Source organism: Heterocephalus glaber, unplaced genomic scaffold (assembly GCF_053883595.1).
Source record: "Heterocephalus glaber isolate CG9 unplaced genomic scaffold, H.glaber_assembly_v1.0 deba00000122, whole genome shotgun sequence".
Lineage (NCBI taxonomy): Eukaryota > Metazoa > Chordata > Mammalia > Rodentia > Bathyergidae > Heterocephalus > Heterocephalus glaber.
The window spans coordinates 84,755,726-84,782,041 of NW_028258138.1; the positions used below are offsets into that span (position 1 = coordinate 84,755,726).

Below are 26,316 nucleotides of genomic sequence, written 5' to 3' on the forward strand. Positions count from 1 at the left end.
AAAATTGAAAACAAATGTGCACTATACAGAAAAGAAAAAAACCCAAAACTGGATCTTTGAACAGATTAATAAAATTGATAAACGTTAAGATATGCTGGCAAAAAACAGACAAAACTCAAAGTATAAATATCAGAAATGAAACATGACCACAGGCCCTAAAATAGTAAAAATAATAACAGCACATTAAGAATAAATACTTATTTCAAAATATTTGACATTTAAGTGTTTTTTCTATCAAAAACAGTTTACCAAAGTGGATAGAAGAAATACTAGAACATCTGAATTATACTGTATTAATTTTGATAAATTGTATTAGTCTCGTCAGGCTGTCAGTTTTTATCATTAGCTCCAGTGCTCTGCCCAGGCCACCACAGAGCAGATGGTTTAAATAACAGACTATTTGCTTTCTCACTGCCCCCGTAGCCAGAAGTTCAAGATGAAGGCGACATCAGGATTGGTTTCTGGTGAAGCCTCCCTTCCTGGCTTGAAACCCACGGCCTTTTCACCGTGTCCTCTCACAGCTGCTTCCCTGTGTGATAGCGGCCAGAGGAAGGGAAGGGGAGTCAGAGTGGACTCTGTGTCTCTTCTAATGAGGACGTCCTGTGCATGAGAGTCCACCTTCGTCACCTCATTTAACCTCACGTGATGTGATCAGAAACTACAGTGAATGTTTAACTTTTTAAAACATTTAATTCACTAAAAGACATTAATCCTCAAAATCTCCCTCTCACTTCAAACACACTTCTCCCATCGTTCATGCCTCTTTCTGCAGCAGCTCTGGAGTCCTCTTTCCTGAGTGTCTTTAGCTGTGCTGTCGTGGCTGCCTCCCTGTCCTGAATCTGTTCAAAGTGTTTCTCTTTCATGCTTATTTTTACTTTGGGGATGAGCCAAAAGACACATGGTGCCAGATCCGGTGAATAAGCTGGAGGACACCATCGTGTTCTTACCAGAAATTGCTGTGCCAGAACAATGTGTATTACAAAGCTTTGTCATGATGAAGATAAAACCATTTCCCCATTTCTCAGTCCATTTTCTGCACACTTCATTTCTTAAATGCTCTAATAAGCCCTTAGAACATTCAGAGTTCACCATAGCATTTCTGGGTACAAACTCAGCTTGCACAATTTCATCAAGGTCAAAAGACAATCAGCATTATCTTGAGACTAGGTCTTGACTGATGCTCTTTTTTTCTCATGAGAATTGAGAGATTTTCACTGAGAACTCTGAATCTTAGTCTCAGGATCATAGCCATAGACCCAAATTTCATCTCCCATGATGACATTTCTTAATAAGTTGGACTCTGAAGTGGCATGATGGCCTGACTCCAGTGAAATACATCGTACATGATCCATGATTTATGGCACACTTGAAACAATACCTACTCTCACCTGTAGCTCACAACTGACTGACTGCACAGAACAAGTTGATGTTAGACCCAGTGAGAAAGAACCAACCAGAGACCAATATTAAATCCGCACAGGAATTTATTACCGGCCAGGACCCTAGCTGAGCATCAGACTCAAGCCCCGACTGGGGGGAGACAAACATGTTTTATACACGTTTGAGGCCAGCAGTTTCTAGGCCCCACTATGGTATAGAACTAGCAAAGCAAGCAAAAGGTACAGAAGAGGAACGTCCTGCTGTTAGAACATTTGTAAAACAATAGTTGATTAATTGTTATTTCTAAAGAGACTTTCTAAGGGGAGGAGGTTTCTAAGCTTCCTCCTTCTGAGTTCATCTAAAGGGCAGCCAGGTGGGTCAAGCATCAATATGGAGTCTGTCTTGCTAACTAGGGTCCTTCAGTTGAAACTTGTCACACGCTGTTGGACAACCACGTGCCATTTCCCATGCTGAAATAGCTGCCTTTCCGTTGGATAGGCATTCAGCAGCAGCATTCACCATACATTTTGATCACAACTTGTAATTACCTCCTCAAAGGCTCCATCTCCAAATATGGCCACATTGAGGGTTGGAGGTTCAACACATGAAGAAGGGGACACAATTAAATCCGAACAGTATCCTTAATTTAAAACTTGCCCGTAATTTCAGGTTAGGTTACATCACCAACAAGTTCCACCTAATATTTAAGGAAGGATGAAAGAAATAATACTGATATTCCAGATTTCCAAATTCTTTCAGAGGATATATACCTGGAAGCAGAGGTACCCCAGCAAAATCAAGAACCCATAGAAAAACAGAATCATCCAGCTGAGTGTGGCTTAGATCAAAAATACCAAGTCAACCTAAAAATATGTATGTGAAAGAAGTGTTATATTCAGCCCCTGAGTTCTGTAGTGGTTTATGACATTAGTCAATACAGGAATACTTTCAGAGACACCAAATAAAAATCTGCAAATCACATTAAACAATGTATTTTTTTAAAGTAGAGAATATCTGTGACCAATTGTTTATTCTGCGGATTTTAGGTTGGTTTTTACATTGGGAAATCTACCAATACAATTCATCACATTAAGTATAGGTATAGAAGAAGCATTGTACAAAATTTACTGCCACGTATGTTAAAATTTTCTTCAAATTAGTACTAGAAGACAATATCCATAATCTGAGAAAAAGAGTAAGCTGTAAAAAAAAGTAGCTGCAAAAATACCTATAGCAAATATTATAATTCATGTTGAAATGTTGAAAAACTTCATCTAAATATTGGGAACAGAGCACATATAGCCATAATTGTATTATCACTTGCATTCAGCATTATATAAGAAGTCCTAATTCAGTGCAACACATACAGATAAAGAAAGAAAAGCTGTAAGGATGGGAAGTATGAAATAAAACTGTACTGGAAGACAACGTGATTTTATTTGTAGAAAATCCAAAAGTATCTACATACAATAATAAAATTAGTCTGTGCATTAGTAAGGTTAGCGGATAAAGATCCAACATTTAAAAGTGAGTTGTAAGGACCAATATTACCAGACTTCAAGATTTAACATTAAGGAATGGGAATCAAGCCCGTGTCGTGTTCACAAAAGAATAGAAACCCCAGAAATAGACCCACACGAATATAGTCAACTGATCATTCACAAAGGAACAAAGAACTGGCAGGAAAAATTATGACAAATATGATGGAAATAGCTCTGATACTTTTAAAAAATGGAAATAATGTTCCAGATTTTACATAAAAACATGAACACAGAGAGTGAAATAGAAGATTGGTTGTTGTTCTTTAAAGAACCAAATTGAATAGGGCACCTATAATCCCAGCAAGAGCATCAAAACCTCAAGGCCAGTTTGAACAACTTAGGAGAAAGCCACCTCATTAACTGCTGAAAACCAGTGAGAAGGAGGATTTTTTAAAAGCAGGGTAAGATGAACTAGAAACTATTCCCTTTTCTCTGTTACTTGAAAAAGTTTGTGTGGAGTTGGCCTGATTTTTTCCCTTAAAATGTTAATAGAATTTACTAATGAAGCCATTTGCACTTGGAGTTTGTAATCTTAACGGTACCACCAGTGCATATGTGGTCCCCTGCTGACCAAAACATCATATGCAGCACATCGCTGTCTTTATCTTAGGTAGGTAACTAAGTAAGAAACACTTCTGTGCCATTTTCAAAGCAGCTCATTTTCCTAAGCTCAACTCAACTCAATCTGGAAGCAAACTAGCTCAACTCAAATCTGGAAGCAAACCAGATATATTCACACACACACACACACACACACACACACGCACACGAATGCTACACAGCAGTAATATACAATTAACTCTTGATACATGGACAGTCTTAGATGATTCTCCAAGCTCTGTGTTGATCAAAGGAGCGAGAAACAAAATAGTACATAATGTATCATATGAAATTCTAAAAGAGGACAACTATAAGGAACTAATCTATGGTTACTGAAAACATAAGTTTGCTGGTGCCAGTGGAGAGATACGCTTGTAAGGGGTGGGAAAGATCAACTTCAAAGTAGCATAAGGGAACATTTTAGGGTAATCTAAATGTTACAATGTTTAACTATAGTAAAAGTGACATGGATGTACACATTTGTCAAAATTTTCTGACAGACAGTAACAGTAATTTACTGACATTGTAATCTACTTAGTAAATTACACCTAAAGTTGATTTAAAATAATCTCTACTTCTATTTACTAGCAAGAAGCCATCAGCTGGGAGTGGTGATTCACACCTGTGATCCCAGCTCTGGGGAGGCTGAGGCAGGAGGATCTTCTCGAGCTGGAGGCCAGCCTGGGCTACATAGTGAGTTCAGGGCCAGCCTGAACTACAAGGGAGACCCTGCCTCAAACAACCAAAAAAAAGAAGAAGAAGAAGCAATAGAAAAATATGTTTTAAAATGCCATTTCAATTTAAATATTTTTAAAATACTGTATTATAGGAACAAAAGATATCAAAACCTTTGGGCTAGAGCTAATGAAAGATTATTCAAGACCTCTATGGGAAAAATTTATAAAACAGTACCAAAAATTGTTTAAAGTGCTAAATGAATGGAAAGTATGCAATTTTCATTGATTTGACATTGTAAAGATGTTAGCTACTAAGTTGATCTATATGTATTATCTAATCCTAATCATGATTTCAGTAGGTTTGCATAACTTAATAATTTAATTTCTGAAATTTAAAGAGAAATGGAAAGGATAAAATTAGGGAGGATCAACTTGATGAAGAAAATAAATCTAAAAGATGTAAACTATAATATGTTAAAGTATATTATAAAGGTACAGTAAGTGAAACTAAATGGCATTATGAAAAGGAAGCTAGACCAATGCAACAGGACTGAGAATTCAGAAACACCAACTCTAGTTACTTGAGTTTATAACTAAATGGCCCTGAAATGCAACGGGAAATACAGACTTTTAACTAACTGATTCTGGATCAACTAGAAATCCAAATGGAAAAAAGTTAACCTTGGTTTATTACCTTACTCAAAACACAAATCAATTCAAGATAGATCATAGATTTAAATGTGAAACAAAAAAATGTGACATTTAGAAGGTAAAAAAATGAAAGACCATCTTTTTTACTTTGAGGTAAGCAGAGTTCTTAGAGGCAAAAGTGAATAAATGGAAGGACTATATTAACATTAAAAGCACTAGTGTAAGAGGACATCATTAAGAAAGTGCATGCTATTTTTGCCCTAGCTGGGCGTGTACACAGAATATATACCTTCTAGATTTAATATACAGATCAATATTAAAAATACAGACAACCTAATAAAAATGGACAAAAGAGCTAAAATATTTGCTTAGAAAAGAAGATACCCAAATTGCCAACAAGTATGTGAAAAGTTTGATCAATATTAACAAAAATGCAAATTAAAATTATGATACCGCTATAGGCCCACGAGAATTGCCAAATTTAAAAGAATTGACAATACTAAATCTACCATACCAAAAAATATTGCATTCTTAGTTAAGAACATAGAGTTACCAGAAATATCATAAATTTCTGTTTAGAATGAAAATTAGTACAGCCACTTTGGAAAGCTATTTGGAAAATAATAACACATTAAAGCTGACCCGGCGATCCCTCTGTTACATATCAAGTGTACCAAAAGACACTAAAAAGATGTTCATACTGACTTATTCCTAATAACAGATGAATAGAAAATGACTCAAATGTCCATTAAAAGTAGAATGGATAAAGAAAGTTTGGTTATATTACACAACAGAGTGTTACACAACAGTGACAAACACCAGTACAATCCTGAGAAACAGCATGGGTGAATCTTGCAGACGATACCACTTGCAGACATCAGTAAGTGTTTGTGTTGGTTTTTCTGATTACACAACACTCATAGTAGGCATAACTTATCTAGAGGGCTAGAAGTGAGAATTATAGTTACATTTGGAAAAACAGATGACTGGAAAGGGACAGTAGATTGCTGTGCGTTACTGCCTATTTCTAGATTTTGATTTGTGAATTGCCTGTCTGGGTAAACATTTGTTAAAAAGTCATCGATCCATATATATATAGTGCTATTGACTATGTATGTGTTTTACCATAATGAAAAGGCTAAGAAACAGAAATGAATTTCACAGACACATTTGACTTGGGAAAAATCAACAATAAATGAATGATTATTATGTTAATATTGTGACTGGGAAAGTATAATTGAAGCGATTTTTTATAAAGGAATTATGCTGTTGTAAAAGATATAGGAGACAATGAAAGAGAAGAAGAGCCTAATATAATTCATACTCCAAACCTGGATGATTACAAAACCTTTGCCATAAAAATCAAAACAAGGGCTGGGGATTTAGCTCAGTGGTGCCGCCGCCTGCCTCACAAGCGCAAGGTCCCAAGTCAGATCCCTGGTAACCGCCCCCCCCCCAAAAAAAAATCAAGAGTAAAGACTTATTCCAAGAGATGATCATAAATTGTGCTTTGAACATACTAGTTTGAAGTGAAAAATACCTAAATATAAAGTATTTATACCGAAGTCTTCTGTGAATCTTTAGAAAAATATCTTTGAAATCATTATATGATTACAAAAAATTACAACATAATTACACAGAAAAAAATCACGCATTGAAGATTACCACAGCTTTGAATTACACTCAACACTGGTATGTTAAAAACATTATAAAATTATTATAATTTTTATCCCCAAGACAAATCCTACTTGAATATGACATATTATCCTTTTTCTATCTCTCTGGGCTCAATTTACTAATAATTTGTTAAAGATTTTAAAATCTATTTTCTGATGGGATACTGATCTATAATCTTTCTGTAATATCTTTGTCAGAGTTTGATATCAAAATTACACTGGCTTCATAAAATGTTCCTGCCTCTCTCTTTTTTTTTTTTTTTTTGGCACCAAAGACCTTGCGCTTGCGAGGCAGGCGGCAGCACCACTGAGCTAAACCCCAGGCCCCTCTCTTTCTGAAACGGTTAAGGTTAAATTGGCTCTTCCCTCTTTCCTTCCTTTCTCCCTCGCCCTGCTTCTCTCTCTCATGCTATAACTGTCCAGACCTGGAATTTCTTGATGAGAAGAATTCAAATTATGAATTCAAAATGTCTAAGAAAATATATAGGGATATTCAGGTTTACTATGCCTGCTTTCATCTTTTATTATTTTTTATTTCAATGATTTTCCATTTCATTTAGTTCATTGAATTTGACATGAAATTTTTAATTATATGCCCTTCATGCTTACTTATGTAGGATCTATGATCACATCAGCTTTCTCATTTTCTAATATTGGTCATTTATATTTCTTTTAAATTCACTTCTAAGGATTTATCAATATTTTCATCTTTTCAAACACTGACTTTAATTTGTTGATTTCTGTGTTTTTGTATTTTAACTTACTGATTTCTGTTCATATCTTTATTACTTTTTCTATGTATTTTTTCTTTAATTTTCATTTAGGATTTTAGCTTCCTAAGCACTTTAAACATTTTCTTCTAAGCACAGCTTTACTTACCTGCCACAAATATTGACACGCTGTTTTCATCACCTTTCTTTATCATTCCGTTAGAAAATATTTTAACACTCCTTATTACTTTCCTGTAAGCCAAATATTATTTACAAATACTTACTAAAGATTTATGCATAGCTTTACATTATTGTGTCTATTTTAATTCTATCATAGTCACAGAACATCCTCTAAATTTCACATAATTTTAAAAATTAAAAGCTTTAACTATTTGAAAATTTTTGAGACTTATTTTATTGTACAGCCTCGGTCCACTTGGGGAATGGTCTATGTTTACTTAGTAAGACTACTTCCTGTACACATGTGTAAATACCGAATAGTTTCTCTAGTGTGAGAAACTGAAAGTGTAAATAAGGATTAAAATGATTAAAATGAATAATTGATAATTTGAAATAGGAAAAGGTCCAAAGGGGTAGGGGAAGTGGGAGGGGAAAGGGAAAGGAAAGAAGGGAAAGGAAAAATTATGAGAAAAGAAAAAAATGGAAACAAAGTCTATGTAAATAGGGAAGGGTGGAGGGGGTCAAGGGAGGGCAGGGAATGGGGAAAAAATAAGAACCAAGATACATCATGTACAGGTACAAGCACCCAATGATAAATGTAACTGTATTGTATACCTAAAATGTACCAATAAAAGAATGTAAGCAAAAAAAAAAAAAAAAGACTACTTCCTGTAGTTGTGAGGGGTAATTGTTCTATAAATGTCAGTTGGGTTAAATTGTTCGATAATGTTGCTGAAATCTCTTTTCAGTTTGTGTATATGTGCACACTTGCTTCATCAGTTACATAGGGAAATGTGTCTAATCTCTAGCTATAAATATGATTTTGTTTTTCCCTTGAGATGTATCAATTTCTAATATATTTACCTTGGACTTTGCTATTAGATACAAAAACATTTAGCATAGTTAGGCCTAGTTTACTACTAGAGTTTGCATGGTTTTACAGTTTGCATAGTTTCTTTTTTAGAATTCCCACTTCTCTTGAAATGTCCCATATCTTCAAGCACTATTATCCAACCTATATTGTAAAGTCTAACATATTTAGAGTAGTTGTTTTAAAGTCCTTGTATGATAATTACAATAACTGTTTTCTTAGGTCATTAGTTTATAGCGACAAAATTTTTCCCTGGATATGTTATAACCCCACACACACTACCTACCCTTCATATGTCATTTTTTTCCCCAGTTCTGGAAATTAAAGCCAGGACCTTTGCAGTGAGCTACATCCTCAGGCTTGGTTTGTTGGTTTTGGTTTTGGTTTTTGGTTTTTTGGTACATGTTTACAGTACACGCACTTTACAGTCATCTTGGGAAAATGTGTACATGTGCATAATATAGCTTGGTTCTTTTTTTAATCTCTTTCCTCTTCTCTCCTCCTTCCTCCCTCCTCCTCTAATTCCCTTTCCCCCTTTTCATCCTTGTTGATATTATTAATCTTAGCCCATGTTTACAGCATATACTATTTACATTCATCAAGGTTATTAGATTCCTGTGCATGGTATAACCTTACTCTACTTATTTCTCCTTCCCCTCCCCTTGACCTCTTGGACCCCTTTCCATTTGCAAGAGATCCACCTCTTTGTCTCCTTCTATCCATCCTTTATTGTGTTTTTTGTACTTGGTCTTACTCACATGAGCGATACCATGCAGTATTTAGGCTTGTGTGTCTGATTTATTTCACGCAACATATTTTTCAGGTGCATCCATTTTCCTACAAATGTCTTGAATTTGTCCTTCATTATACCTGATTAATATTCCATTGTGTATAGAAACCATCATCCAATCATTGATGGGTAGGCTGCTTCCATGATTTAGCTATTATGATTGGACTGCTGTAAACATTGGCATGCGTGTATTGCTGTAATATGGTGTATTTAGCTCTCTGGGGAAGATAACCCAGAGGGGGATAGTTGGACCATATGGAATTTCAAATTTCAGTTCTCTGAGGAATCTCCACACTGATTCCCATAATGGTTGTACTAGTTTATATTCCCACTAACCATTTAGGGAGTTTCCTTTTTCATCACAGCCATGCCAGCATTTGTTACCTTTTTACTTCTTGATGGTGGCTGTTTTATGTAGTATAAGATGGAATCTTAGCATTGTTTTAATTTGCATTTCTCTAATGGCCAGGGATGTGGGGTTTTTTTTGAGGGAGGGGTCACTAAGTTGCTAAATTGCTCAGGCTGGGCTCAAACTTTAATCCTTGTGCCTCAGCCTCCCAAGTGCTAGATGACAGGAGTGGCTCACCCACCACTGGGTTTGCAATTGTTTTATTGTGTGTTGGGCCAATGCAACATTGTAGAGACCAAAATTTAATTTTGTTTCGCTTTCAGAGAACACAAGCCTTTTTCTTTTTTTGGCATTTAATACAAAAGGCTGTTTCTTTAGAATCCTGGAGTTGAAGATTAGAGATCACCGGTGGTTAACTCCAAGCTATCTTTTATACCTCATCAATATTTGAACTGGGAGAATTTTGGACTAAAATTTTAGATATTTTTGGCTCATGAATGGGTCAATTTCATCTCTACCCCAGAACCTAAGAACTCTACACAGGTGTTGGCTGGGATGGTTTCTTCCTTTTCAGCCCCTGTCTCTGCTGCTGTGTCAGCGGTAAGCGTTGCGGGTGAGGGGAAGGGGTTGGTGGGCTGTCTGTAGTCTTGATCCAGACATCTCCTTGGTTTCTCACCCCAATTCACACTGACACCCACAGCCCAACAGCTTTCTCGTCACCTCCACAGGGTCACTGCCCCATGGTGGGCCAACGGAAGTATCACTGGACATGCAAAGCTGGCTCCTGGGTAAGCAAGCTATGGTAACGTTACACTCACTTACAAAGCCACCTTTCCTCTCTGGATTTCAGGTCATCAGACTTTGCAGGCAGCGCTGGACACATGGGCTTGCCACTTCTGCAGGCGCCCTGAGCCTTGTGCATCATGATGGTGAATACTCTGATGTCACCATCTTGAAGTTCTTAACAATTTTTGAACAAAGGAGTCTGAATTCTCATACAGTATGTAACTGGCTGTGTTTACTGGCTTTGGCTGATTGCCATTAAACACATAGAAAAGTATGATTTTTATTTCATTCAAGTTTTTCTTGTGGTTATAATAGAGAATTAGTCTATATCTCACTAAAAGCAGAGATCTGTGTCATGTAGGCCTCGCCTCCTTTTAATTTTACCTCGGAGAGCTTTGGAATTTTATATTGCAATTACCTGGAACTTCCCTATGCAAATTTCATTCCCATGATTCATTTTTCTGATTCTCTTTCATTGAAATGTGGCTATTTTCAGTTTGGACGCTAAGTAGACAACCATTATGAGAAACAAAGTCAGCTTTTAAATTGTTTTAATTAGGCTTCTTTGTATTCTGTGAATTTTAAAAAATACTGCTAGTTCCTCCTAGGCACACTGCTGCACTTAGTGTCCCTGAAGATGCAGTCCACGTCTCCCACTTCTCGCCCTTCTCAATTTGACCAGCCCTGCAACTCCATGCTCTCCATACACTGTCCTTGGCAGCTATATTCACCTATGCTTCTGCCTGAAGGCTTCTTTTCCGTAATGGTTGTCACATGTACCCTTTACTTTATTATCGTTTATTTACTTACATTCTTCATATATTTTAAAACAATATTAAGAGTGAAATATTCCTTTCAACCACAAATGTGTAATTCCTTTTACAAAGCATGACTCAGGAACTTTACAATGTTGACCATTTTATACATTGATGTAAAATACATGTTTTAGTAAATAAAAATGTGAGGCAGTCTCTTCAGCCACATCATCCTGGGTTTTAGGATATAGAATTCTGAATTCCTCTTTTCTAAATTCCTCTTATTTTTGCCTTCTCACTGGTTTTTCATTCTCTAGGAATGTTGTTGTTATTATTATTTATCAAATACCTATATGCCTCTCACATTCATCTATTCATTTATTCATTAATTTATGCACATGGCAAATCTCATGGATTATGAGACAACCACTGTGAAATTTAGATAATTCAGCAATGATTGCCCCATAGCTTCAGTCCTCATGGAGATATAAATCTGCTTTATATGACCTTGGAGAAACTCTTTGGGGGACCAGTGAAGCCTTTCCAGAAGAAGTAACTTTTAATTTGATATTTTAAGTAGAAGCTAAGCAGGCCAAGAAGGGTTTGGGACAGGGGTCCCTGTCCAAGCAAAAAGAAGACTGTGTTCAGAGTCTCTAAGGAAAGAAGGAGCAAGTTCGAGCTGGATTAAAATTCACGTGTCTAATGTTCAATATGTTCTCAGCTCAAAGAAACAACAACAAAATAAGAATGGGGTCATTATTAGGCTGAAACAGTCAAATGTTTAAGTTGCTTCCACCATTTCACTAGTGTGGCCCTTTAAAATACTACATCAGCAAGAAGAGTATGCTATCATATTTTGGGCTCTGCATTTATTACAGATACTGTTCACAATAGCTCCCCCAAAATTTGAAACTCTCAAAGGAAATTAGAAAGGAGGACATTCAGCGAGTGTCACATGGACTAGAGGCAATGTGTAAGAGGAAAGCCTTTCATAGAAATTGATTTAGAGGTAGAAAATTTAAATATTTATCTCTGTTCCTTTTCAAATTTCAGGATCTTTGCAAAGGGAATATTTTATAATGTCTTATCAATCTGAAAATTATAATTTCAGTATCATATTTTAAGTAAATCATGTATAAATATTATAATTAAATTTATGTCAATAAACAATACGAATTTTGCTTCATTAGAAAATGCAAGAACCTCCAAAAAGCATTGAAGAATTCTTAAAGTTGCGAAATTGGGTGAGTAGAGCATCCTGTTTTATGGACCAGTATATCTTTTTTAAAATGTCAAATATGGAGTTGTGGGAAGCTTAGGAAAAACTTTTAAGAACAGAAATTCAAGAAAATAATTTCAGTGTGGGAAGTCTTTGTAAATATTTAATTCCTTTCATTAGGCTCCTGCTGTAGTCATTTTCTCTCATCAATAGTCTCTCTTTCACCTTTAAAACATTTTAGTCCCATGAGGACATTACTGTAATGCCTCAGTTCACAAATGCTTTTATTCACGAAATGAAGCATTTGGCAAAAATTTGCTTCCATTCGCGAACTCTACATCAGGTAAGGAACACAACCTCAGCCATCTTCCCTGCAGAAACAGGAACACAGCCATCTTGGCAGTCATCTTCCCCAGAATTGTGAAATGAATTAAATTCATGAACTGAGGTACCACTGCACTTTTGCTAATACGGGATTTTTGTCTTAAATATATACACCTTAAAGAAAATCTGACACACTTAGCTCACTTAATCTATGTGGCACAGCTGAGACAAGTAATTTGGAAAGGCATTACATCAGTATTCCTCCATTGTTGAATCAGGATAAAATAGTCAAAATGTGTTTTCACATTGAAAAGTTCCAGTTTCCATTTTTATGCATAACTACTGGTTTCATGTGGAGTCACTGGGATTGCTAAGAAGTTTGCCCTGGGGTCTCTGCACTTCCAAGTGTGAAGGCCAGATTTATTGTGCACTGAGGTGTGTTAATTAAAGGGTAGGATAAAGATGCCTATGTAGAAATTAAAAAGGCAACTTTTTAAATAAGGTGTTCTTGTATTTTTAATGAATTACATCTATGCTTAAATGTAAATGGAATTTGCTATGACCAAACTATTGACGATGCAGTTTCAGATATACCTATTTTTAAACATCTATTTTTCATTTTTATATTTACATGAATGTTTTTCTCTAATGTTTTTGGAAGAAGATTTCCTTTAGAAGCAAAAGAAAATGAGAATATTCCTAGTTTACAAAAGTTTATTTCAGTCACTGTAGTAGAGCCAAATATTTTGAAGTACTTTAGGACAAGCTTTTTGCAACTATTTTGATTTAAACAGTGATGGAAATGTGCTGCAATCTAATGTCAATGTTTGAGTTTTTTCTTTCTTTTAATGTCAAAGGAAAATGATTATGGTTAAAATTTAGTGAAACAACAAATAATGGTGATATTTGGACCATATGTTTATACATATATTGTGCTTGGTAATTTCTAAATATTTAAAGTGAAAAATTCATAATTCCTCTGTTTAAATTGAAAATGATACTAATGAAATCAAGATCATCAGCTTATGCCAGCCTTTCACTACAAATAGAGTAAAATCAAAGCACATTTTTTCTTGTGTCAGTAGTGTTATCCTTGTACACAAAGGATATACTGATATTTCTATCCAAAGGCTATAAGTATAGTCTTCAATTTTTATGGGATAGCATTTGATAAAAACCACATATCCAATTGTACCATTTTGTCACTTACGAGTTTATCTGTAGATCTTTTTTTAATTTTCTGGATTTCCCAACCTAATATTCATAATCTGTAGCTTATTTTTTTAAGTCTTCACTATGGCTATGCATGGCCAAACTTCTGATTTTTTAAAACATCAAGGAATACAACCAAATATTTCAGTTTTGCTTGCTGAACAAAGTTTTTGTCTTACAGCCAATGGTAAGAAAGCAATAACTGCTGTAAATTCATTTAAGAAATATTTTTGAGTATCAACTATGTTCCAGGAACATAGGCACTTAGGATGTATTGATCAATTAAAACAGCCAGAGACATGCCTTCACGATGCTGTCATCTTTCAGAGTTGAGGCACATTATAAACAAATGAGTAAAGCAAAAGAGAAATGAAGAATATATTCCAAACTGCCTGTCATTTCCTAGAAGCCTATTTCTTTTTTACAAATTTACAAAGTGTGAAGGCAGAGAGAGGTGTCTGTACAGTGGTGTAATGGATAAAGACAGAGGCTCCAGGGCCAAACTGCCTGTGTCCAAGTCTGGACCCTGCTAGCTCTCGAACAGTACCTACAACTGACAGGTTAGGTAGCAGTTTCTCTTTTATCTCTTGTATTGTGTATTTTATCACATCATCTATTTGCCAATTCCTACCCTTTCTATATTTCCTTTGTAATTTTAATATGTTACACTTCCTATTCCTCTCTTCTTCCTCTTCCTACTTTTGTTATGATTCTTTGTACCTTTTTACCTTTAATTATTTCTACATTCTCATCTTTCTGTTCACCAGTGCCTACATTTTCTTGTTGTTCCCTGTTCAGTTCATCACCATCCTACTTTTATTGTAAAATATTTTTGTATTTTATTTTTATAACATTCTCTTGTCCTACTATTGCTACATCATTGTCAACTCTTGTCTTACACATTCATCCATTTAATTATTTTTATCATTTGGTGGATATTTTCTGAACACTGAAAATAGAGTGATGAATAAAATAAACAAAACTCCCTAATTTATGGAATTTATGTCACTCTCCTTGTCTGCACTTGTCTCTAATGCTTTCCTACTCTGCACATCACATTTTAACTCCACATTGTTGCACTTCTTCTTTCTTCTTCCCAGAAGTACTTCATCTTCTCGTAGCATATCAATGTCAGTTTTTGTTGATAAACCTGCTAAATTTGTAATCCAGACCTAAGGAGTACTCAGATCTCCATTATGATTTTTCTCAAAGGATCAAAGTTACTTTTATGATAGATTATTTCGAACCCCCTTTCTTTATTCAAGAAATAGCCTGCTTTATTTTATTTATTTGTTTTCCATTCATTCATCCACCCATTCATTCATTTAAATTCTTATATCAAAGCTTAAGGTGAAGAAGAGGGACTGACAATCCTTCTAACCCAATCCATGCTCTTTGTCTTGTTGTAACTCAGTAGTCACTGGGGGCTGGGATGTGCATGAAGACCTAACCAATATTCAGTAAACAAAACCCTTCTCCAAACTTCTGGAGGGCCTTTTGTCTATTTACTCTCCCTTTTCTGTCTCTAGTTTTGTACTAGTGCATAATCATTTGTGCTTCTACCATTGCCAAAGTTAATTGCTATAATTAAACATAAATACCTAGTCAATTCCTGCTTCATTGGCCTTGTCTTAAAGTAAGATGATTGTTTTCTTGTAGTTATCACTGAGGGCCATCATCCTATATTAGAGAATTGAATTCTGTGGGGAACTGAAATTTCCAGTCCAGTTCTTTGCTCCTTTGGAATTTGAATACATTTGTTTCCTTTGAATTAATATAATCACTTTGGATGCTGGATGCTTAACCTCTAGTTGTGCTGATTTCCCCTGTGGCAGTAATGATAGCATTTTTTTTCCCTGATACCTCACTAGCCTGTTCATTGCTGATTGACCCCATTTACTTTCCTGAGGTCTAGCTATACAATTTGCATGGGTGTGTGTGTGTGTGTGTGTGTGTGTGTGTGTGTGTGTGTGTATGCCGAGACAGGGGCTCCCTATGTTGCCCAGGCTGGTCTTGAATTCGATCTCAACTGTCCTCCTGTCTCAGCCTCCTGCATAGTTAGGACTACAAGCATGTGCCTGCATGTTGGCTTGAAATTTACTTTTCTGATGGCACTCTTCTCAAGAGGCTTCTGGTTGACAACACAGTATAAAGGATTAGGGAAAGAAAGTAATTAGAGAGATGGGGGTAGCAATTATGATGTACTATAAGATATTATCTACTGCAAGAACATCAGCTGGTATCCACTTAATAGCACAACCTCAAAGAATTCAATAAGAGAATCAGGGCTTGTTTAAGCATCACTTTCTGGATATTAAAGGCTCTGGGACCCAGTTCATCCTTTGATTGCCTGTTTCCTCAGGTCACAGATGGTCATCATTCTGTCACCATCCCCTCCTGTAAGATGGTTCACACTACACTGCTGTCCAGTTTCTCCAACTTCACTTTCTGGGCTAAAGATAAAAACAAGCGCTCCCTCTTTCCCTTACCAGTGTTGCCCATAGGGGTAACTGCACTTTAAAAAAACTTTATGACCATATCTTCATGCTACAGATCAGAGAATAAGCACAAAAGCAAACAAACAAAAACCACAATAAGTAATACATGCCGGTCTTGTCCCTGTGTGCAGCACTGTGAGATCAGCATCGATGTGTCCTTCCTGCACATGTACCACTTTACTGTTACCCTTTGTGGCCACCGTTTTTACTACTGTCTGTGGACAGGCTTGCAGAGGGGAATCTGGGCTCACGCAGCTGAAGAGGAGCAGAAGGGAATTTCTTCCCCCGTGGGGACACTGAATAAACTATAAATTGTACACGTGTATTTTGAATATAACTTGTCAAGTGTGATCGATGTGGAAATTTCCACTTGTGGTGTCAGATCAGCATTCGACGAGTTTTGGGTTTTGAAGCATTTCAGATTTCAGATTTTCACATAAAACCTGCTCAGCCAGTATTTTTGGAATCTTGGGAACAAAGATGTGACACCTGCAGGCTGGCACGAAGGATGCATTTTCATAAAAGTTTGTACAAATTGTAAAATCTTCCCAAATCCCTGTTAGCCTTGGCGTTTCCCTGGCTGCTCTAACAATAGCAATACATGATGCACAAGGTTATATTTTCAAATGCAGTTGTCATTCTAAATTGATGAGATTTTTCTTCAGAGATTTTATCCTGTGATCTTATGTTATTATTCTGAGACCTTTTCAAGATTTGGGAGAGGGCACTTATGTATCTTCATAAAACTCTTTTTTTCCAAAATGGCAAGGGGACCTAGGTTCCTCTGAAAATTTATTAAGAATGATGAAGTTATTTCCTCTCTTTCACATTTTTTTTTTTTTGGTACTGGGGATCGAACTCGGGTCCTTGTGCTTGTGCAGCAGGCAGGCAGCGAAACCACTGAGCTAAATCCCCGGCCCCTCTTTCACATTTTTTGCAGGATTATTGGCCCAGGGAAATCAGTTGGCCAGATAATGATGAATGCACATATACTCTGAAAAAAATAAAAGAAGATAGCTCCTTTACTTCAGTTTATACACAGCTATCCAATAATGTCCCTCAAATATTTGAAGGAATCACAATCATGGAGTCAAGATTAAAGGAATGCTCACTTCTTCTGCAAGACCATGCCTCCAAACTATTTGAACTGACCAGCATGATTTCCAAGACAAGTAAGCCTTAAGTTTTTACCTGACTAAAGTAATGCTGAGCTGTGTGTGTGTTTCTGTTAGTCTATCTGCTGCCTCTGTGTGTTCACATAAAGAATGAGATCTTAATGTGCAGAATCTTAAAACCAAAAAATATATCTTATTTTAAGGTGGGTCTAATTTTCAGATTTTTAGCTGAACATGAAAATATGTTGTTCTAAAGAAACTGTTGCTAGGGTAAAGACTAAAACAGTTACGAACTTTGTTAAACCGGAGTGGAGGTAGCAAATATCAGGGAAATAAGATGACATCAGCTGACATTATGAGAAACAAGCAAGTCAACAAGGTCAGGTAGAAGAACAGAAATCTGTAAAACCAAAAGTGAAAGGGGTGAGAGTCGACCTACATGGGCTAGGTTATAGGCTTACAGGAGTCCTTAGTATGCAGTTCAAGATCAATGAATTGAGTGAAAAGTGTATCTGTAAGTAATGCTGTTTCATTTTTAGCATCTGTATAACTTTTTTCTTATCAAATTTTATTTTTAATACTTCCAGAATAGTTTTAAATACTAATGGCAATTCTTGTCTTATTGAAGCCTTGAAACTGATGATATTGGCTATAATTATAAAGTATTTTCTATGTATTAAATATATTTGATTAGCTACAATCTTTAGATATTTAATATCATTTTTGGCTTTAGATTTTTCAAAGTCTGCAAATATGTTCACACTAGTATTAAATTCACTATTTTAGATTTTTCATGTTTTTAACATTTTATCAATTTTTTAATTTATGTAAGTTATATATATACTTGTGAAGTATGTTAGTATACATACACAATATATATATATGTGTATAAACTATATATATACATGTACATGTACATGGCATGTATACACATGTGTTCTTTTTGAAAAGAAAAATCTACATGAGAAAAATACAAATATATAATTTTTTATAACTTTCTCCTTCTTTTAAAAAGCTTTACATATACTCAATGCCCTCAAATGTAAAGACCAGAGAACAAAGTCTAAGTCACATGACTTGAAGGCCCTGCAATCTTTCATTAGGCCATGCACAGTCGTACAGCACTTTCCTGAATTTAAGTCAGCCATGCCACAACAGAAGCTAAGTGTCTGAGCTATTTGAAAAATGTGGGCCTGTCCAGTAGAGATTGATTGAGATAAAACTTTACATATAGAAATGAGTTCTGTAGAGATGTTAGGGAGAACATATTTCAGAAAAACTAAAGGAAACAGGAGATAAAAAATATTTCCAATTTGTTAATGTGTCTAATATTATGCTTACCAAAATCACTAGTTGATCCCTTTAGATAATTTCATATATAACTTTTAGAAGTATTTAGAATCTTCTTCATTTTTGAAGGATGTATGATATGAATTCTTTTTTTAAAGGTTCTTTTGAAAAATTGCAAAGATACAAGGCATTTCTAAAGAAGTACCAAAAACAAAAGAAGATAATGGTATGGTAGTTATGTTTTTATATCATCCTTCAAAAATTATATTTTCCAAAAATTATAAATTGTTATTCCATAGATAAGCACTGATAACATTTTCAAAAATGTCCTTTTACCCTTTTGTTTCTCTGTGCTTTAAAATAGCTACACTCATCCCTTTTTTATGCTCAGTATGATAACGTCTTCATAACATTACAGTTTTTAAATTTAAATTTAAATTTTTATTAGTACACATTTTATTAGTACACATTTGACTCATGTACACATCACGTTTTAGTTCTTTTTACATCCTCTTCCCCTTCCTTCTCTACCCTCCTCTCTACACTGCAAATTATTAAGATTTATTTTAATGTATATATTTCACACTTTGATGATTTAATAATTTGCAATATACCTAGTAGTGCAGGTCCCATGTCAATCCTTTTCATTTAGAAATAAACCATTTTCTTTATGATCTTTATATTACATTGTCAGTTTTTTTTAAATCTCCTTAATATTTTCATTATAATTATACTAGGCTTTTAATTACTTACACATACTTAGTTCTTTTCAAAAATACATTCTAAAATTACATAATCTTAAAATTGTAAATATGTACATGTCTGTTACCATTAGACCACCTACCTCATTTAACATTTTTTAGTTTCAAAATAAGTTTTGGTCTTTATTCTTCATTGTAAATTAAAAAGGTAGTAGTTTTAGGAAATAAAAAAACTCATCACTTATAAATAAATCACGTCACTCTTCATTGTCATTTTTGTTTTATAGAAAAATCAGATTAAGTTATATTTTCTAATTTTCCATTTTCTAATACATTATTAAATTTTCATGAGTAAGTATTCTATATCATTTTAAAATGTGTGTTTCATAAATAAACTATTGTAATAACCCTTTTCTTGGACATTGAGGTTAGTTTTCACTATTCATTGTCATTCACAAAACTGTTGTCAAAATATTTAGAGCTGGTGACTGTGCTTATCCAAGATTATTAAGATAAGCTTCCAGAATGGGGGAGGACCATGAAATTCCAAGAGTTCTGACATGGATTACCATATTGTTCTCTGGAGAGCTCCAATTCTTATTTTTATCAATAGTTTGTGATTTATCCCTTACCCTCTTGGCAACATTAAATATTTTTTAATGATAACTTGATAGCAACATTTTCAACTCAAGTAACTTAACTAAAAAGTGTTTTCGGCTATGTAGAATTTTATTTTTTCTAAAAATTTCTGTCTTTGGTGACACAAAATTTCCCAAGTGTTTCTTTATCACATGGTCATAGGTATAGTCACATATCTTATTTTGTATTATTCTTGTAATTTTTAAAATATTTAATTCTTTAATCCACCTGATATTTATTTTGGTGTAAGGTAATACCCTTATAAACATATTATTTTAAATACATCAGTTCGTCGTGTTCCATCTGCAGCTCACTGTTTTTTTGAGTGAGAATTGTCTTGGGCTACATATAAAACATATCATATAGTTAACATATTTAAGTAACAAAACATTCATTTCTAAAAATACTTTTTGTTGTAATATTAAAGAAAGCAAGAAATAGACTGCATGTTGGACTATTTACATATTCTCTTTCCATTTTTTCCTGAGTATCTTAATTTTTCACTAATAATGTCAATGAGATTATTTTCCCATCATGTTATTAGTTTATTATTGGTTTAAGATATGATTACCTTTTCCTACATTATCTCCAATTTGTTTTGGTTTCAAAATCATACTAATCCTAGAAAATGAAGTATTTAGCTTTACTTCCCTTTCTACTCCAAGATAATTTGTAGACTCCAAGGTAAAATGTAAACATTTGTCCTTTGAATGTTAGGCAAAAGTTGCCTGCAAACTTCCATTGATTTGTTTATTATTTATATTGTGCAGAAGGGAATGGTTAGGTTGGTTAAAAAAAAAGCTATATGGAAATTACTAATTACACATAAATAGAACTTGAGTAGAATGAGAAAACCTAATATGGAGTGAAAAATGCAAGTTACAAAATAAAATGTATAGTTACCATTTCTTTACATTTAAAAACATACAAAAAGTTTCTTATGTGGTGGTATAAAAGTATTTGTAATGGAATAAAATGGATACAAACCAAAAAAATTAAGTGATTTTCTCAAAGAGGGAACACAGGACTAGAACTAAAGATCCTGGTGAGGTGGAATTCAGACTTTCTACTCTATTATATAAACTTCACATTTTATTCTCAAATTGTAGTCCTCTTTTTAAATTAGGAGAGTTTTTATTGGAAATAAGGAGAAGGGAAGTAAAGCTCTAGGTTTCTTCAGGAAGAGAATTCAAAAAGTGGAACTTCCATGTGGCCCCTTGGTCCAGAGCTTTCTGTGGATAAGCAGAGCACGTGACATTGCTCAGTTGTTTAGTGACCACCTCTCACAGATGATGTGGATTTACAATGACCATTTGGAACTCAGGCTCTCTAACCCAGGCTCTCTAACTCAGGCTCTCTACTTGGCATGTAGGATTGAAAGGAAATAGGGATTTTAGAGGAAAACTGGCTATTTTACATTTTAGGAGTTTAGCAGGGAGTGGCTACTCCTCCCTTTAGTAAGGAGGGGCTGCATTCCATGTTGCCTGAGGAAGTTCATTCTTGGTCCAAAGTCTTAGTTCACCGTCTATTCTTATTTTCATTCCTATCCATTTGGCTGATCACCCAACTGTCTCTCAGGCCCTTTCCCTAGCTCGCTGCCTTACTCATAAGCTAAATAAATAAAAAGAAGTATCGTTTTAGGAAAGAAGAGGTGAAGACCTGCTAAAAGGGGTCAGTGTAGGGGCTGGCAGTCAGAAATTTTCTCCAGAGAGCTAATCCAAGGGGACTACAAAGAAGTCATGTAGGGGTTCAGCAATTATGGACTTTCTTCAGAGGGTTGATCTAGTGGACCCCAGTAAAGGAGTCTAGCACCTGCATCACTGTTTCCGTCTGCATGATGTTTTTAGATGTGCTAACATGATCACCAATGCAGGGATGCCCCTACCTTGCAGAAAAACAACAAAAAAAAGCCAATCTGCCCTGCCAAAATGGAATTTTGGAGGCATAAGAAGAAAGGAGTGAAGATATTCCCTAGTTCCCAGCCCTACTCTAAGGGAAGAAAGACAGACAAATTGGGACTAAAAATTTCTCAGGGTGGGTTTCTCTGGTCTTTAATAAATAAGCCTCCAAAAAATGAGAAAAAGAAAAAAACAGCAGGAGAAATTTGGCACTAAGAGGGATTAGCAGTGAGAGTCTTGTCTTCCTCAGCTTGCAGTGACTTAATGGAACAATTCGCCCAAGAGTTATCATTCTCAGGAGACTAAGATCAAGAGTATCAAGAGCTAAAACTGCTCCTGCACCAGCAGAGGATCAAATTGGAAAGGAAAGTGAGGTGGAGCAGGCTGGACATTCCCTCCCAATGTGTGTGGGGGGCAGATCAGGTCAGACTACCCCAGTAAACCTGTCCCCTGAGATTTAAGGGCAGTAGCCTGCACTAGTCACCATTTACAAAGCTGGCTGACAGGTTCCTGCATTTTTATATGAGGCATGTTTTCCCCAAATCTACCCTACCACCAGAGAAATAACACAAGAAACATAAGGCTATCCGGAAAAAAAGGAAGCAAGCACAAATTTCACCTGCCTCCTACCTCCTAAATGTAATAACATTTAACAAGAACATATTGCAAGAAGAAACAGACCATAAAAACTTTCCATTTGGGAGTTACCTCCTATTAACTGCAAATCTCAGTGGGACCTCCAAAATATGAAACAGTTAATTCAATATAAACTGAGCTTGTGGTCTCACAACATTGGCAAATGAAGTTGTCAGCAAAAGGAGAAAGTTAGAGCTTTTATTGGAAATAAGGGAAGGAAAAAAGGCTCTTGGTTTCTTCAGGAGGGGAATCCAAAAAGTGGAATTTCCCTACAACTATAGTCTTGAAGCAAATGCTAAAATATCAACAGTAACGAATTCTAGGATGTGAGAACATTGGAATACTGGTATTTATATTATTCATTAAATGTTCTATTCAAAAGAAGTTTTAAAACTTTCACTGTTGAATTTTATCAGATGACCTTTCAGGATCTGTTGAAATTACCTTTAGATAAATCATATTAACAAAAATTTAATAAATGCTATTATTGTTGAATAACTTTTATTGGATTGAGTGTTTTAAGGATTTTGTTTTAAATGTTTTCCAGCTTTCAGATGAGATGGAGACAGAGAAGAATATAGAGGTATTTGAAACTTTTATTCTGCCCAATTGTATATCAAAAGTATTATGTGGTTCTAAAGAATGTGTACAATAATATAGATGTAGCTAAATGGATAGAGGTTCCAGGAAAGAGAGTTGGTAACAAGCAGTAGCAACTTCCTCTTTTCTGCCTAGTTCATATTTCTTTGTATACAGTCTAGCTAAAATCCTTGATCATTTAAGTATCTGTCAAAATTAATTCTGAAATATGATTTATTTTGCTTTTGAATTGGCCTGTGATTATGTAAAAGCTCTTAATTTCACAGAAGTAGATAATATAAAGATCTTTTTGTAGGAGGGATGTATATTTTTTACTTAATATAACAGCATAAAATAATTGTCAGGTGAGTGACAGTTAAATATTTACCTGTCTTCTGTAGTCATATGAGACTACTGTACTGAGAATGAAATATTGTTCTATATTTCCTTTTTTTCTAGGGTTACAACTTCTCAGGATTCAAAACAAGTGCAGTTACTGAGTTACTCAGACATCTGGATGCTAAACGAATTTATCTTTTTATTTTAAAAGCTCATAACTTTGATGTATGTAAATAAACCTGGAGAATATGATGTATTGAATCAGACCTTTGAAACTATGGTAGTTTGGTGTTAAGGAAGATTTGATCCTTTAGACTTTAAATTTTGCAGGAGAGACCAGTGATATCTAATACCCTGCTCACCAGAAGAGCCGGTATTAGACATCATGTCAGTGCCTTGAGAGTTTGAGGGTAATGGTGAGCAGTGGACAGACATATGATCATACGGGCACTTTCCCCTCTCCCTTCCTACTCGATCAGCTCGGGATAAGTTAACCCTCTACTCTGACCCTGTAATAACTAATGAAAGCCCTTCTCCACAACCCTTATGTGTGTTTCTTTTCAATATAGGATTTTTGTGTAGTTCTTTTTAGATATAGGATTTCAAGTGATGAAAAGCTGAAAGAGTAGAAAGGTAACCAGAATATTGGCCAGGATTGCCAGGAATAGGATGAGGCTGGGATGGTTATTGGTAAACCTGCTTATTTTCCCCTCTGTATTTCAATTGTCTATTTTTTATATTTATATACATCATATAGGTTCTTTGTAGTTAAAAATGACTAAATCAGGGCCAGGGATTTAGGTTAGTGGTTCCACCACCTGTCTCGCAAGTGCAAGTACCTGAGTTCAATCCCTGGTACCAAAAAAAAAAAAAAAAACTAAATCTAAATTGAAGCTGTTACCAGTGAAGTCCATACTATATTTAGTGGCCTATGAGCAAGAAGTGCCCCATTGAGTATATGATAAACAGTTCTCCTGCTATATAAGTTTGCATTATATCTTTTTTTTGTTGACTTGCATTTGAGGAAATTATATTTATGTATATTCCACTAAAAGAAATGTTGGATTCTACCGAATCCAGAATTTAAAAATTTTTGTGAATTAGAACATAAGATGATCTGTTCAATCTTCCTATTTAAAACAAAATGTATAATTTCAAGTATTATAGTAAGTAGATTTAACCTTATGTTCTGATTTTGGTGAGTTGTCTGCTAAGGAGAACCCCATGTTTAGACAGATTTATGAAGGGGATCTATTGGGATAGAATTCTGTGATTCATTGTCAATATTTGCCTTCAAGAAAAAAAGGAGGAATTATGACCTGAATTTTACATTTTTGCTACCCTTGATCTGTCCTATAACATTTTTCAATACCACTAGCCAAATTGAGCATTTGAAAAGTAGCCAGTGTGACTAAGTACCTGGGTGTGTTATTTTATTTCTTTTAACCAATTTATATACAAGTTTAAAAGTTAGAATGACTTAGTTATTTAAATTTTTTCAGTTATGTTTGCAATGAAGTTACACCTGTGAAGTCTAAATACTGATCTAGTACTTCTTGATGAAAATAGTTGATATATGCTATAAGTATAAAATACATACTTCAATACATATAATTTCAATGATCTAGTATCAAAAAAGAATAAAAAATATTTCATTACTTGTTATATCAATTATATGGTGATGGAATTTTAGATATATTTGATTATATAAAATATATCCTTAAAATTAATTTCACCTTTTACTTTTTAAATGTATCTACTAGAAAATTTAGTATTATATATATGTGACTGATGCTAAATATTGTTGAACAGTACTAGTCTATTACCACTAAATAAATTTATAAGGCATATTTGTATTAACATGTGTTGTTATATATTTAAATTCGATATCCATGTATCTCTTTTTCCCACAGGAAAGAGTTTTTAGAGTTTGGAAGACTCATTTCCTCTCAGAAGCCTCCATTGCTCTTTTGCGTGACTGCTTTTGGTGGTGGTTTCTCTATAAGTTTAAGGTAAATAATATTTTTTAAACTTCTTTTTTATGAGTTGACTTGTAGCATACTTAATTTTTCAGTAGAGGTAACACTGGTATAAAACTTTCTGGATATTTTCACAGAGATTCATTGTTAAGTATTCCATACATGTTAAAAATTTTGTTTATTGTCCTTTTTCACAGGAGTTAAGGCTTTACTATAGATTTCCAAGATTCTAAATTTTCTTTACTCAGAAAAAGATTAGTGAAGTCGAACATTGTAGGGAATAATAAAGTTGTAGCTTTACTTAACATTAGTATGTGATGGTAAACACTAACCAAAAAGCCTGCTGCAAATCTGTGACACAGGAGGAGGTTCAGTTTAGAAAAGAGTCTACAGATCAAATAGAGAAAAGGTCTTGTCTTGATACAGAAAGGTGAAAATTCTGACTAGGCTTAAAAGGATAAAGGAGGGGATGTATCTGGCAAACAATAAGAGAATGGAAATGTACATGAGACAGTATTTTACTTGAAGAATTTCAGTAAGAATAGTGTATACTTAAAACTTGTTCTTGGCTCCCCCAAAAGAAACAAAGAGCCAGAAAGTGCATCACTTCCTATCATACAACAACAGTAATAACAAAAACTACATAACATACAAAGTCACAATATTTTTGAACTCATTGCACAAAGATTTCAAAGTAGTTAATATGTTACCAATGGCAAAGCAAGTAATCACATGATGACAAGGTGGTCAGTTCACTAAAATGACCGAACAATTCCAAATATTGAAGCACCTCATAAAATACTTCAAAACACATTTAATAAAAACTTTTAACACTTCAAGGAAAAATAGACCCATCGGTATAGTTCAAGATTTCAGCACCTCACTCTCAGAAACTGGTAGAATATAAAGAAGGTCAGAAAT

The 26,316-nt window shown here is 34.7% G+C and overlaps 2 protein-coding genes across 2 annotated transcripts in view; one reads left to right on the forward strand and one right to left on the reverse strand.

The window, feature by feature from the left end:
- The window catches only part of LOC147830552 (uncharacterized), a 16,900-nt gene extending 9,450 nt beyond the window's left edge, over positions 1-7,450 (reverse strand). Inside the window, exon 1 of the mRNA XM_087207846.1 lies at positions 7,405-7,450. Within this exon, the coding sequence (XP_087063972.1) occupies positions 7,405-7,450 (46 nt within the window). The remainder of the gene's footprint in view (positions 1-7,404) is intronic.
- Fam227b (family with sequence similarity 227 member B) overlaps positions 1-26,316 on the forward strand; it is a 70,953-nt gene that overhangs the window by 4,394 nt on the left and 40,243 nt on the right. The window contains 7 exon segments of the mRNA XM_087180985.1: positions 10,154-10,213; positions 12,157-12,210; positions 17,160-17,391; positions 18,783-18,850; positions 23,046-23,081; positions 23,537-23,641; positions 25,330-25,428. Of these exon segments, the coding sequence (XP_087037111.1) occupies positions 10,166-10,213; positions 12,157-12,210; positions 17,160-17,391; positions 18,783-18,850; positions 23,046-23,081; positions 23,537-23,641; positions 25,330-25,428 (642 nt within the window). The 5' untranslated portion in view covers positions 10,154-10,165.